This window comes from Amphiprion ocellaris, chromosome 6 (assembly GCF_022539595.1).
Source record: "Amphiprion ocellaris isolate individual 3 ecotype Okinawa chromosome 6, ASM2253959v1, whole genome shotgun sequence".
NCBI classification, from domain to species: Eukaryota; Metazoa; Chordata; class Actinopteri; family Pomacentridae; genus Amphiprion; species Amphiprion ocellaris.
The window spans coordinates 22468034-22481697 of NC_072771.1; the positions used below are offsets into that span (position 1 = coordinate 22468034).

The window sequence follows — 13664 nt, forward strand, 5'->3', positions numbered from 1 at the left end:
GATCCAGCTTGCACACGCACACAGATAGACAGACACACACACCTACAGTAAAGGACACACGTGCAGGTGTGTGTGCACACTGGCATAGACTTGAGACATAGCAGATTATACGCTCACACACATACTTAGATGGTACATTTAGCGCCTTTCTTTATGCAGCGTGGACAAATACACACTTGTATTCACATGTGCACACATCTATCTCTCTGGTGTCCGTTTTGGGGATCGACTAATTTACTACAATTGGCTCTAATTAGTGTTACCTCTCCAGCCAGTATGCTCAGTGGGGTTAATTGTCTGACACACTTGTTTGTGTGAATCCTTGTGTGTGTGTGCGTGTCTTTGTGCGGGACATATGGGCTCCAAGGGGGAAGGGACCCAGGGCTAAAGGTTAAACATGGATCAGGTCATCAGTGACAGGAAGTAAAACAACAGGATCTCCTTACTCCCACAAGCAGCAGTCACATTAACACATACTTGGCTGAGGGGAGATTAAAAAAAAAAAAAAAAATAGATGTTTTTACATCTTCCTGCACGTCTTCTCTCCTCCCTCACCATGTTAACCGCAGCGCCGAAGCTGAAATAAGGGGTCTTTTTGTTTCTACGACAAAGCATTCTTCCCTCCAATCAACAGCACTGGGGTGAGAAAATGTGTGAGCGAAATTAACAGCAGGAAAATAATGAGGCCCACAGGGTAGCTCCTCACCCCTGCACCCCTCCTCTAATTCCCTGTTTCCCACCTTCTACCATCTCCTTCTTTTACCACAGCGAGTGGCACTCCTCTGTCATATGTTCAGCACTGCGAGACCTCACCTGCAAAGGGCTCAATAAGCTCTCACCTGTTCTCCGCTGTATTCTTTATTTTTTTTATTTTTTAGCCTCCCTTTGTTCCATCTCTTGTTCACATGTTCTGTACTCGGTTCATTGTGCTCTCTCACTTCAGTCTATTTTTTTTTCTCACCATAAAGCCTTAATCGTTTGCATAGCTTTTCCTTTGTTCACCATATGACTCACTTTGTCAGACTTTTCATCTCTCAAAGCACAAGTCTGTTTAGTTATCAGGCTATATTTTAAATGTGTTTTAAATTGTGTGAAGAGAATTGTTATTTTAAGCATTCTGGTACACCCATATTTTTTTTAAAAATCTGATTTTGGAAAAGGCTTGTTGCTCTTACAGTCTGGAATCTTTACAATTTAAAATTTTACTTTGAGGTGCTGGCTCACAATCTGCAAGTCATTTACACCTCTCAATTTTCCTTCCCAGTTAATGAAATCAGGGGTTAATGGGGTTTTCTTTCAGCAGAAATCACTTTAACAATCAGATCTGTGATAACATCCAATCTGTGTGAATCAACGGCTTCCTTTCAGGAAAAAAAAAAGTTTTAGGGAAAATTAATTTAAAAATCGAAATAATGTCCTTTACGTATCCTGCATTGGTCTCAGTGCCATACTAAATGTGTATCCATCTCAAAATGAATGACGACAAAGTTATTTTTGTCCTTCTGACCACTTGCAATGTAACATCCACTTTTTTTAGTCAGTGGTTATATCCTTTTCCAGTTGCGGTATTTTAGCATAAACAGGAACACACAGAAGAGCATGACCATTTCAGCGCTATACTGAAATGTAATTAGTAGCTCTGGTTAAAAAAAGAAAAATATAAACCAGCTTGCATTTTAACACATCTATAGCTAAAACTATCATAATTAAGATGTCACTTTATTGGTTTCACAGATTAGCTTTTAACCAAAGTGGACACTTTCAATTCAGACACTGAATGGAGAAATGTTTGGAGTCTGCTACCTCCTTTATTACTGTACGATGAAGGCACCCTGGAAAAGGATGATAAGTGGAATTTTGAGGAGAGGGAAGAGCATAGCATATATTAGAGGTGGGACAAAGCCTCTTTTGTCGTAATGCCTCTCTTAACAGCTTCTCTGGCTGTGAGGCAGAGTTCAGGCCAAGGTCTTGGGCTCCTCTTATTCCTTTTGCGTAAGCCCATGTCTTCCTGCTTGGCTCCTGACAATGGGATAAGTGTTTGTCTCAAGACAAATCGTGCTGCTCCATAGGTGACTGACATCTGTGTGTGTGTGTGTGTGTGTGTGTGTGTGTGTGTGTGTGTGTGTGTGTGTGTGTCCACACGGCCATGTTTGGTTTGCTAACCAGCAGTTTTTGGTGCCTGTCTCCATCCCTCCTCTTCCTTCACCTCCTCCTCCCCCAGGGAAGCAGGCAGGAGGTGGGAAGCAGAAGCGAAGCCATTGTGAAGGGGAAGCCACTGGCCTCTTCCTGTTATGAGAGGAAATGCATACAAATGTGCTTCCTGTGCGTCCACCCCCTCTTTTCTCCCTCCTCTTCCCTCCCGTCTTTCTCTCACCCATGTGGCAGAGAATCAGCCTCTATCCCCTCCTTGCTTAGTGTCCCTCTGGTTATCCTGGGTGTTTCTTCTCTTTGTTTGCCAGAGATGTGACAGATCAGATTTTTACATATTATTTATTTTTACTGGTAATTTTGTAGCCATGGAATCTGTACGGTTACTTGTAAATTTGCAAGCTTAATGAAAAAAGTAAAAAGAAAAATTAAAAGAATAAAACTCAAACGTGCTGAATAAAAATTTACAAAAGACACACTGTGAAGATGGAGGTGAAGGCACCATGGTTAGGTGTTTACAGGGGTGTGTGTCTGAATATATTTGTGCATGTATCTATGTTGCACTGCTTGCATCTAAATCTCCCCCGGGAGGGAGTTGTGGAATAAGATAGGGATAAACGAATAAGTCGTGTGTTGCTACAAGCCCATGTGTGAGTGCTCAGAGTAGTACTAGATAGCTGCCTGTATAAACTAGAAAGAGATGTGAGGTTATGGGAGTGTGCAGATGTTTCAGTGTCCTTCACAGGGTTAAAGGATGGATCCTGAACTTTGAAGGAAAATTGTGTTCAAACACTTATTGTTGCCAAGAGCTTTTCCCTAATTGAGTAATCTCTTACAAGGTTAAGCTGTTGTTGTGAAATTTAGTATGAGTAAGAAGTTTCCAAGTACAAGTATTCAAGGAGACTTTGAGATATAATCAGGCCCAAATTATTAAATATTCGTTATTATTGATGAAATGTCAGAATGCATAAAATTTATAATGGTGAGTTTTGAGTGTTCCTGATAAACATGTTTTGCATGTATTTAGGTCATGTATGTATTAGGTTTACATTTTTACCTTTTATCAACTTGAAATGAAAACAGATTACCATATAAGCATAAACTGACAGTTTAAAAGTCCTCGCCGCTGAAGTCTTTCATCAAAGATGACCAAAAATGGTCGACAAGATTTTCCTGTGTGCGTTTGTGTGCGTATATTTGCGAGTGTGAAGATAGGTTTCACACGCTGGTTACCAATACACTGTGAAAAGACACTGTTGGATTCACAGTCACACACACTCACGCAGGTTCCTTTTACCAGCACGCACAGTGCTGTAATGTCGTACTCTGTGTTATTAACATAGTGGTGTGTCTAATAGCACCCACTGACCAAGGAAACAAAGATTACACCCACACTGACATATGGGTGGTTTGCAATAAGTTTTCTGGTTTAACAACAAAGGCAAAGAACTCATTCCGTGAAAAAAAAAGAAGAAATTGTTTGACTTCAAGCTGGAATAAGTCTGGAAAAGGGGGAAAAAAATGTTGGAATCTGAATGTGTACCGCCGTCCTGCTGGAGCTCCTAACTCTTCTTTCTCTGTTTGGGCCTCTCTAATGACACAAGCACACACACAAGATAATCAAGCTAAAAGTCAACAGTAATTTGTGGCTTCACCAAGGATTCAAACCACTCTCCAAGTGAAAGTCCTCCACCTAATCCATTGCACCACCACATCCTAATGTCAGCATGCACTTTGTTGCTTTGTATACAATCTTATCAGCTCTGGTTGAAAAGACCTGTGATTGTTTAAATTCTCCCATAATGGGCTAGTTTTTCTAAAGACTTAACACAGACGCAAGAGGAGGTGCAGAAGCTTCCTCACAGACCACCTGAATTATAATAAACTGAAAGGGTAGTGTGGATTTTTGCCCAGTGATGCCAAAAAATACTACCTACCTCAGCTTTAATACAAAGGCCTAACAGCAGCGTCGCAATCACAGGTGGTTGAACAAATATTCAAATTAGAAAAAAAGGAATAAAAATAAATTACAGTAAATAAGTGTTATGTCAGGACAGTGATATTAGTTCCCTAAATACAATTTTTGTGGACATAATGGTGTATAGTTAAAGTTTTTACAGTCTTCCATTTACTGCTTACCAAAAGACTTAGAAGTCTTTGTAAGCCTTTAGTTTGTGATCATAAACTCCAAGCTTTTTTAATAATGTAAAACGTAGTTTTATCATGATCAAATATCTATAAATGTTTGTAGATCAGATGTGCCATTTATAGTTTTTAGCCACTCAGGGTGCAAAACAGTAGCTCCTCGAAAGCAGGTCTAGAGCGGCAGTTCACAGCAGCTGTGTGGGATGCGAGAGCTGTTTTGAGCCTGCACAGGAAAGGCCAGTGTTGACATCACCAACCAACTGGGCTAAAAGGGTCACATGATAACATCATGTGAGGCCATGAAGTCACGACAGAGTTACCTCAAGCAGTGAAATTTAGTACCGAACACAAAAACTGCACAGCGCGTACCGCGTGATGTCTGCGCGAGTATTTACCGCCAATTAAGGCAGCATTCAAGTACAAGCCAACTGCCTTTAAAAATGTGTACTTGTTCTAGCACAGTATACTGAACATGCCTGTGTATTTATGGATGTATACACATAGTGCATGGTGTAGGTAGCAGGTTGTACGTGTCAGGTTGAGATATGGAGGTGTGGTGTGATATTTATGTAGGTGTTATTGTTTGGTCAGTTAAGGCCTTTGATAATCACACTCATTCTCTTCCTGTGGTGTTGTTAAAGTCAGTCTAATCATATGTGTGAATTATAATATGTGGCAAAGGCATTGTACACAGTTCCTCATTTAAAGTGTGAGCTTCAAGACAACTTTGATTGCATTCTGCTCTTCTTTTTGAGAAGTGAGAAGCAGAGAATGAATGCCTTCCAAGTTACTTGTTACACTGATGTTCTTTATATGCGCGTTTAGCTGTGGTTATATTTGCGAGCGGCGCACTAATATGCGAGGGATCTGAGTCAGCACGGCACCTTTGAGACTAGCAGCTCTGGACCTCTGTGACTCACACCCAGTCCACTGTGACATGCCACGTGCCACCTTTTGAAACATTAATGGCCCCAGCAGAGTGAGCGACTGAGTGAGCGGGTGATAACGGAGCTAGCCAAGTGGCACCTGCCCCTGGTGCCACTTGAATCGAAACACCAGGTGGAAGACAACACTCTACATGTCCTGTTCCTGAATACTCTACTTTGACCTTATGTTCTACAGTCCTGTCATCTTATTTATTTGCTCGTGCACGATTTGCGCTGTAGCCCCTCCTGCTGTAAGGCTGGCAGGTACTCACGTTTCAGTTGTGGACGATGCAGCTCAGGGTGGGTTGAATATGACAATTAATCTTATTGTCACAAGATACCTTTTGATCTTACACCATAAGCATGAGGCTTGTTTTTTTTTCTATGTTTCAGTATGACTGTGTAAATGTCAGCATGGTATTTAGAGCCCAGGGGACTATTTTCTCCTTATGTCGTCAGAGAATCGGATGCGTGCTCGTGCCGAGGTAAAGAACCTGACATCGCACTCACCGGTTTGTAAGGAGCAAGAGCACTGTCTGTGTCTCTGGGTTCAGCATCTGTTGTCTGACAGATAGCTCGGCATGACAGCATGATGCGATGACATCAGTGGAAAACTTTTTGGGGAGGGGATGGGAGGGGGGTCCATGATATGGCAGTTCATGCGAGGTTTTGGCCACTCTCAGTAGAGAGAGGGAGAGAGACGGAAACAAAGACAGGATGGAGGTGAAGAATATTTTGATATTCAGTTTCCCTGGTGCGTCCTGGGAGATATGATTTCAGGAAATCCAAAACTATCTATCAATATCTATTCAACCCTATCTCCTCTTTCAGTTGTAAAGAGAAAAATGTGAAGGGCAATGCAATAGATAAATACCAAAAATCTATTTCATGCATTACACAGAACTACCACATACAGACATCTCTTTCTTTGAAGGCCCTCTTTTTAAAGGGTCTTTACGCTTACAATGATCATCTTTATTATTGTACTCAGAGCATGCATTCATTCTGCAGTCATTTTGTATTTTTTTGGCCCACTTAAGTGTCAGAAGAGAATAGGCAAACACACAGTTAATCAACAAACTGAGATCGTTAGCTACCAGCTGGGCACAGTGCTGGCAGTATTTCCTCTCTGTAAAAAAGCTTTGTCAATACAGATCTCCAAATAATACACATAGTCGCAGAAGACAATAAAAGAAATTTCAATAAAAAAACATGCAGTGTTGCTCACAGAGGGAAGCTGGCAGTGGCACATGTTCTCTGTTTCCCATACAACCAAAGAGCTTGCACACATGGCTTGGAAAAGAAACCAGGTGCAGCTCACTGGAATTAACTCACTTTCACTGCTCTAGTTTTGATCCAAACAATAGAGGAATAGAGGCTGTTCTATTTTGACATTGTAGGCACTTGTACGCTTGTGTTACTCATGGTACTGGTCTCGCACATATATACTTGCACATACTCTATCTACAAAAAGAAAGAGAGAGAGAAAAAACACCCCAATTACGAGAGGGACAATTTTTGTGGTTTAAGTCTAGCCCATCACTATTTCTGCGCTTACAAACAGCTTCAAGCACCATCAAGGAACCCATCTGTTATTTATATCAATAGCTTGTTATTGACTATGAGATGTGGTGAATCGGACAATGCAACTGAACAATGCATGTTCATGTCAGTTAGGGAAACTAGTGTGTCTTAGCTATTTTTTTTAATTATAAAATAGTTTTAGGTATGTGTATGTCTTTTCTACAAAAACGGGAGTGAGACGGTGCACACATTCAGACCGTATGAAAGAGACGATTTAACTTGACACATGTTCCATGATGAGCCTCTGTGTGCTTTGATGTACAAGCAATAACTGATCTTCTTTACCGTTATCTGACTGAGACAGAGTATTTTCAGTTCCTTAAATGTGAGCCTAGCTTCTTTTTTTTTTTTCAAATTTTTTCCTGGTATAGTAGATGGACTGTTACAGGCAGAGGGTGTTGAACCATCAGGGCATTTCACTTTCCTTTAATGCTGTTTCCTTGAGCCCTAAACCCTTTTAAAGAAGAAAAGTTATGAAATCAGATTCCTTTTTATTTCTTCATTACACATCAATGCATCGAGGGTGGGGGAAATTTTGCCACTGCTAAATTATTTCCAAGGTTTGTTTTAATGTATATGTGAACCAAAATCTCTAATCGTCTTATCCTGTGAATAAGAACAATTATTATGCATTGCTTCTGGCTCAGCTATTCTTTATCTGCTAATGTTTTTTTTTTTTATCATCTCCTTCTTTTACCCAGGTGACATTTACAAAGCGAAAGTTTGGCCTGATGAAGAAGGCATATGAGCTGAGTGTGCTGTGTGACTGTGAGATTGCCCTGATCATCTTCAACAGCACCAACAAGCTGTTCCAGTATGCCAGCACAGACATGGACAAGGTCCTGCTTAAATACACTGAGTACAATGAGCCCCATGAGAGCAGGACCAACTCTGATATTGTGGAGGTAAGTTACAAGAAAACACAGACTGCATGCGCACACAGACGCACAATTGCACACACTCTGACACGCACACTCATGCAAACGCGCAAGCGGACAGATGGTTACAGCGTTTGTGACTCATTCGGCAACCCTTACTTCTCTCTTTTAGTCTTCACACCTAACATAATGTAAGAAATAATTGCTCCCATAGTTTGTCAGCCCCTCCCTCCCCAAAGGGTTCAGTACCAATATCAATCACTTTTAGAAAAAGTATTCTAGGACTCACAATATGTCATTAATTTCAAGGAAACGTGTTTATTTAAATTGCCTCCTTGTGTTGTCCACACTTTTAACATGACAGTGGTAGCCTATCATTGATCTGGGCCTTTCAGTCTGTCCCCTGTGGTGTATAATCACCACCCCCTGCCCTTGGTGTCTTGTCACCATTGATGTGCCTCTAACAGGAGGATGTTGATCTGACTTGTTTTGGACACATGTCGCTAGAGTGGCTCAAGGCAATGTTAAACAGCGCTGTCAGGCCAGCCAGTAGGCAGGTAGATAGAGCAGGAAATGACGCTGGCACCCTCCTGGATCCTTAAGCTCTCAACGTGAACCCGTTATGCAACATTCATGCTGGAGCTCTGACCTGGTGGGCCACACACACAGACATGAATGCATTCATGTAGAGTTTATCCCTTTCTCCCCTTTCCTCTCTCTCTTTCTTTCTTTCATTTACACTCACACTGTGTTTTCAGATTCAGGCCTACAAAGTAATGTTGAATGAAGAATGTTTTTCAAATGTATTCGAAATGCACACACCCTATGTTCAGTATTCATTATCTTTACCATTGCATGGAATTATTAAAGCAACGCTTTGCTTATATTATGTTAAATTTGCAAATCCTGATTACACCATAGTGAAAATTGTATACACTACATATTTCATACACATTTGCTCGTCATTCAGCATTTTAATTGTGTTTATGTTTCATGATTCAGACTTTACCCATTGCCCTACTGCCCTTAAGTGTAACACAAGTGAAAAAATTATTTGAAGCATAACCTAGTTTTTAAATTATTTAAAATTAAGCTTGGATTTTTTTTTGTAGAATATACAATATGGCAGTAGATGCACATTCAGATTAGAATTCAAAAGACACTGGCTACAGCAGAATGTTAATTTGCTCGGTCTGCTCAGTCATAATTCATGCATGAAGCTATAAATCTGTTGCTGTGGAATCAACACTTAAAAACATGAAATGAAAGGAAACATGGGGATCAATGAGATGTAATGGATTAATGCCATACACACTCCTATGGGCTGGCTAGTCTAACACCAGATCAAACAGCATGGGACATATTTTTATCTTTTCATATGGGTGCTGCTGGGCTTGTAACCACAGGTGGACAGATCCACTGGCTACTTGCCTGCTTTTTCAGACAGCACCAACGCTCACCTTTTGAATTCACACACTAATATCAAATGCCTTTGGCTTTAAAAGATTTTGCCTCAAATTATTCTCATTCTTTGTACAATTACCTCTTTCATTCTGGTATATTTGCAGGTTAAAAACTATGTAAATAAATGCATTGTAACATATTACAAACTTAGAAGTGGTTTGCTGATGTCATTATTGCTTTTGTTCCACTGCCATTACCATCTGGTGCAGTCAGATATGTAGTGTGTTGATGTAGTTCATGCATTAAGTGGTACAGCACTCAACATATGACTAACCTTAATGATGAAAACAAAGAGAATGGACTCGGTGCATTATTGTAGACTATATCGAGAAGCATAACAATATTCACTTTTGCAGTTTGTGCTCGATTCCTGTCCTATAATTCACATTATTGAGTCTTTCTTTGAATTATTAATACTACCAAGGCTGTTAGCTTAGTTATAATAAGCTGTGCAACTTTACAATATTAAATAATCAGAAAAGCTATATGATGTGCATTTATGCATTTAAGATGTGTCTCCAAAGCTTAGTTTGAGTCCTATTAGAAATACTTGTGAATTGCAACGGTTTCTGCAAAATTAATTATACTCAAGTATATGAGAAAGGATAGAAAACAATCCTATATGCATTATTCCATTTATAATAACCATTTCAGCATATACTGGTGTCCTTTACTCATCAAGCCCTTCAGTCGCTGTATACTCACAACTGCCCCAGCTGAACCCATGAAGAGAGTTGTCACGTTTCAGCAAGTGCCTGTGATGAGAGCTCCCTGCTTTGAAGCTCTTTCTTTAACCATGTCTCCATTAGAGAGCAGAAGATGGCTAACGTGTAAACAGCTGTGTCAGGGGAAGATGCTAAAGAGCCTTGTGGGGGAGAGTGGTGTGTAGCACTACCTACAATGTGATCCCTTGAGGACTGGGGCTCTGCACTCTCTGAGCGACTCACAGCGGGAGAAATCGATCTGAAGAGGCCTTCAGCCTGAGCTGCGGTGTGCTAAAGGGATTGGCCGCAGGGCTGACACTAGCACGTTTAGCTTGGGTGGGAGGAGGGTGTGTGGAAAGGGAGGCAAAACATAGAGGAACAGTGGGGTCAGAGCTTTCCCGATGAGCCTTCGTGCCGCTGTTAAGCAGCGTCACAGGTGCAGGAACGTGGGCGAGTTGTTGAGTTTGGGGTAGGGGGAGGCAGGAGCAAAGCGGACTTCCTGTTGAGATGGCAGAATGATGAGGAGGAGGTCAAAAACAAGATGAAAGGCTGGATTTAGGGATGTAGATGGATTCTAGATCTCCCTCCCACCCCCAACCCCAACAACAAGATCTCATTTATGACATCTAATATGTGTCATATCAAATTTGTAATTTGTAGAAAACTCCCGTCTTTATACTGAAATGCATGCATCTCCCTTCCTCTATGGCTGCTGTGCCTGAAGGTGTAGTGGGAGGAGAAGCAGAGGTAGGGGAGCGGAGCTCAGAGTGTGGGCGGCTGGCATAGAGGCCTGCTACATTAGCAATAAAGCTCTATGTAATTAGCATGTCTTTGGTTGATAATTAGCGTTGTTGAGAGAGTGGCACTGAGAGCGTTGCACAGCCTCTCTAGCAACAGCATGTTTACAAGAGGCTGGAGGGCTTTTCTCTCAACCTCTCTCACTCGTTTTCTGCTTTTCTCTTCTATCCAGTGTTTTATTGAACAGACAGAATATCTTTTTTGTATGATTTTGAATATATGTGTTGGTCAGTGGGTATATAGGTGTCAAAGATAGAGAAAGAGGGGATAGAAGGAGAAACACAGAACGAGAGAGAGTGGAGTGGTAACAAAGTTCTTGATGACTCACTTGAAAACCATCTCATCTGGGAATGGCACTTCTACAAATATATGTGAAAGCAAAAGACTAACAAAACAAATCTAACACTCTTCTGAGCACCAGTGGTAAAACAAAGAAGCATTACTAATACAAATGGCTACAAGTTACGATATTTTTCATTCACAATGCATCAAAATGAGAAAACCATAGCGTGAATACAGTGGCAGTGTGAAACAAACTGGGGACGTGTTTTTTTTTTATGTTTTGAATGCCTCCATTTAATTCCATGCTATGTATCACACTGAAATATGAACTTACTGAGATTCCCCTAGTGACTGTAATAAAAAATACAATACACACTGTTATCAGCTCTCACATAAACAAGTAGGGAAGTCCACTTAATTAATGCTAAGTGTTCAAAGAGACATCTAAGCTCATCACGGCTCTCATAGCTTGATAAAAGCAAACATTAGAGGTAGATCTTTCATCAGTGGACGGCCATGTGGGGTCCAAGTGTGTCGTCCTGGCAGGTCTACAACACAGTCTGAGTCTGGCTCCAGATAAAACAGTCAAACATGCAGATAGATTTCCTATACTCACTGTCTGCCAGGTCAGTTTCCTGGACATGTGAACAGCATTAGAGGAGAAACAGTAAGCTGTGTTGGGAAATGACAAGAGAATAGATCCATCTCTCCTTTTTCCATTGGTTTTATTTCTGCCACTTAAGAACACTCACTTTGAGCTGTTATTGGTGATTTAGTATTCTAGTATGGGGGTTGTTAATTGCAATAGCACATGAAAGAGTCCTTTCTTTCCCCTACTCAATGATTGCACATCTAGCCCAAATCTAAGCAGCGCTGGCTGGCTCTTGCTGTGATTGAATGGCCCCAAATCCAACAACACACTTGGGTTTTGCCAAATCCCTGTTCCACAATGTGCTTGTTTTCCCTACTGTTGAAACAAAGAACACAGGTTTGTGAAACAACTAAAGGGTTAGTGAGTGTGTTGTGATAGGGAGATATATCCCCTCAATGCCTTGATATAAAACCAGAGTGGAAGGAACATTTGTGTGTGCTTTATATGCAAATACAGGATGAGCTATTTGGCTTATATGCACACATGCAGTACTGTGCTTGGCCTTTGGCCTATGTGAGTGTGTTCTCACCATGGCTGCGCTGCATGGGTGCATGTGTGTCTACGTAAACGGCAACAATTGGCTCGAACCCTGCAGAGCCAACGGCATTGTGATGACCTCAGCCCAGTCCACACACTCAACTATCACATGGAATGGCACATGGCTCTTGGTATTGACGTGCCTGCTTGCCTACCTGCCAGAGGAGTGCTGTTGGCCAATCCCATTTCCAGCAGATTAACCTAATCTGAAAGTTCAGCTCACCCTGTAATCTGAAACAGCAGCAGCAGCAGCAGCAGCAGCAGCAGGGACCTGATTCCCCACCTATCCTCAGTTCTTTTCTGCACCTTCTATTTTTCTTTCCTCTCCCCACCTAGAAGGAACTATTGAATGAGAGGGGGACGGGAGGGACAGAGGGATGGATGAGTGTGAGAAGAGAAGGAGGAAAGGAAAGAGGGATGGAGGGAGGAAGGCTGGTAATTATTTCCAAAGGTCATTCTGTTAATGACTACCTGCTTGGCTAATGAGATTCAGCAAAGCTCCCTGACCATGTTTCACTGCGTATGTTTCACCCGTGTGCCGAGATGTGTGAGAAGCACAGGTGTGATTTCAGCCCAGTGACAGTCTACTTGAGGGAGGGAGAGTGTGAGGGAGGGGGGTGGCAGTGGAGGGGTGTAAATGAAGAAACTTAAAGAGAAAGTACATCGAGCAGGTATTTCTGGAAGATAGCATATCCACACCAGCTCAATGCATCCCTTGTGCAATGTTTCATTTGGCAATAAACCGTGATTTTCCATACATTCTAAATACTTCAGGGACTAATTTGGTTGATTTCACTGTCACTTACTGCAAAAAAATCCCTTCTTTATTAATTCAAATGCTTTTTTCTCTACTTCCTCATAATATTCTTGCAAGTCAACAAGACATGTGATCTCCCTCTCTGAAGTGCCAGTGTGCTCATGTTCTGCCTCGCTCTTGTGAAAATATTTTCCAGCATGTGTGCTATTCTATGTGCTTATTTGGTTTCTAAACATCATGGAGAACATTAGCCTTGAGGAGTTTTCGGTGTTGATCAGCTCACTGAATGACTTCTTCTCATGGCTCTCAAAGGCTGTTTAATGAGTTTGATCAGACTACAATATATCCTCTATTACTTTTACATGTGTCAGCAACCAGGAGGGAAAAAAGGGAGTCATGTCTTATGTACTTCGGTTGTCAACCGTAATTTTGTCTGTAGTCGTTTTGTGGTTATCGAGTAGGCTGTGGAAGTAAAGGGGTGGGGTTGTCGCAGCATTTGTAGCGCCTCAGTGTTTACTAGTGACAAAGTGATCGACAACATGGCTTGTTTTTCCTGGTGACCGAGGATTAAGGATTGAGCTGCTTTGACTGACTAAGTAAATTAACCTTTTGACATTGGCAAGCTTATAGTGTAGCAGTTTGTGAAAACAAAAACTCTGATGACAGTCTGTGTGCATGTTATTGCACAGCGTCAAAAAGAAAATGCTAGTTAGTGTGTGGCGTTAGGTGTGGGCTATGTTAATTAAGGTTGAAGAACTGGGAAAAAGAAACTGAACCCCCTCAACAACT

General features: G+C 41.4%; 1 protein-coding gene across 20 annotated transcripts in view; it reads left to right on the top strand.

Moving 5' to 3' along the window:
• Positions 1–13664, top strand: part of mef2cb (myocyte enhancer factor 2cb) — a 71548-nt gene that overhangs the window by 34596 nt on the left and 23288 nt on the right. For all 20 annotated transcript variants that reach the window (XM_055011536.1, XM_055011535.1, XM_055011542.1 and 17 more), the window contains one exon: positions 7505–7708. In XM_055011536.1, the coding sequence (XP_054867511.1) occupies positions 7505–7708 (204 nt within the window). The remainder of the gene's footprint in view (positions 1–7504; positions 7709–13664) is intronic.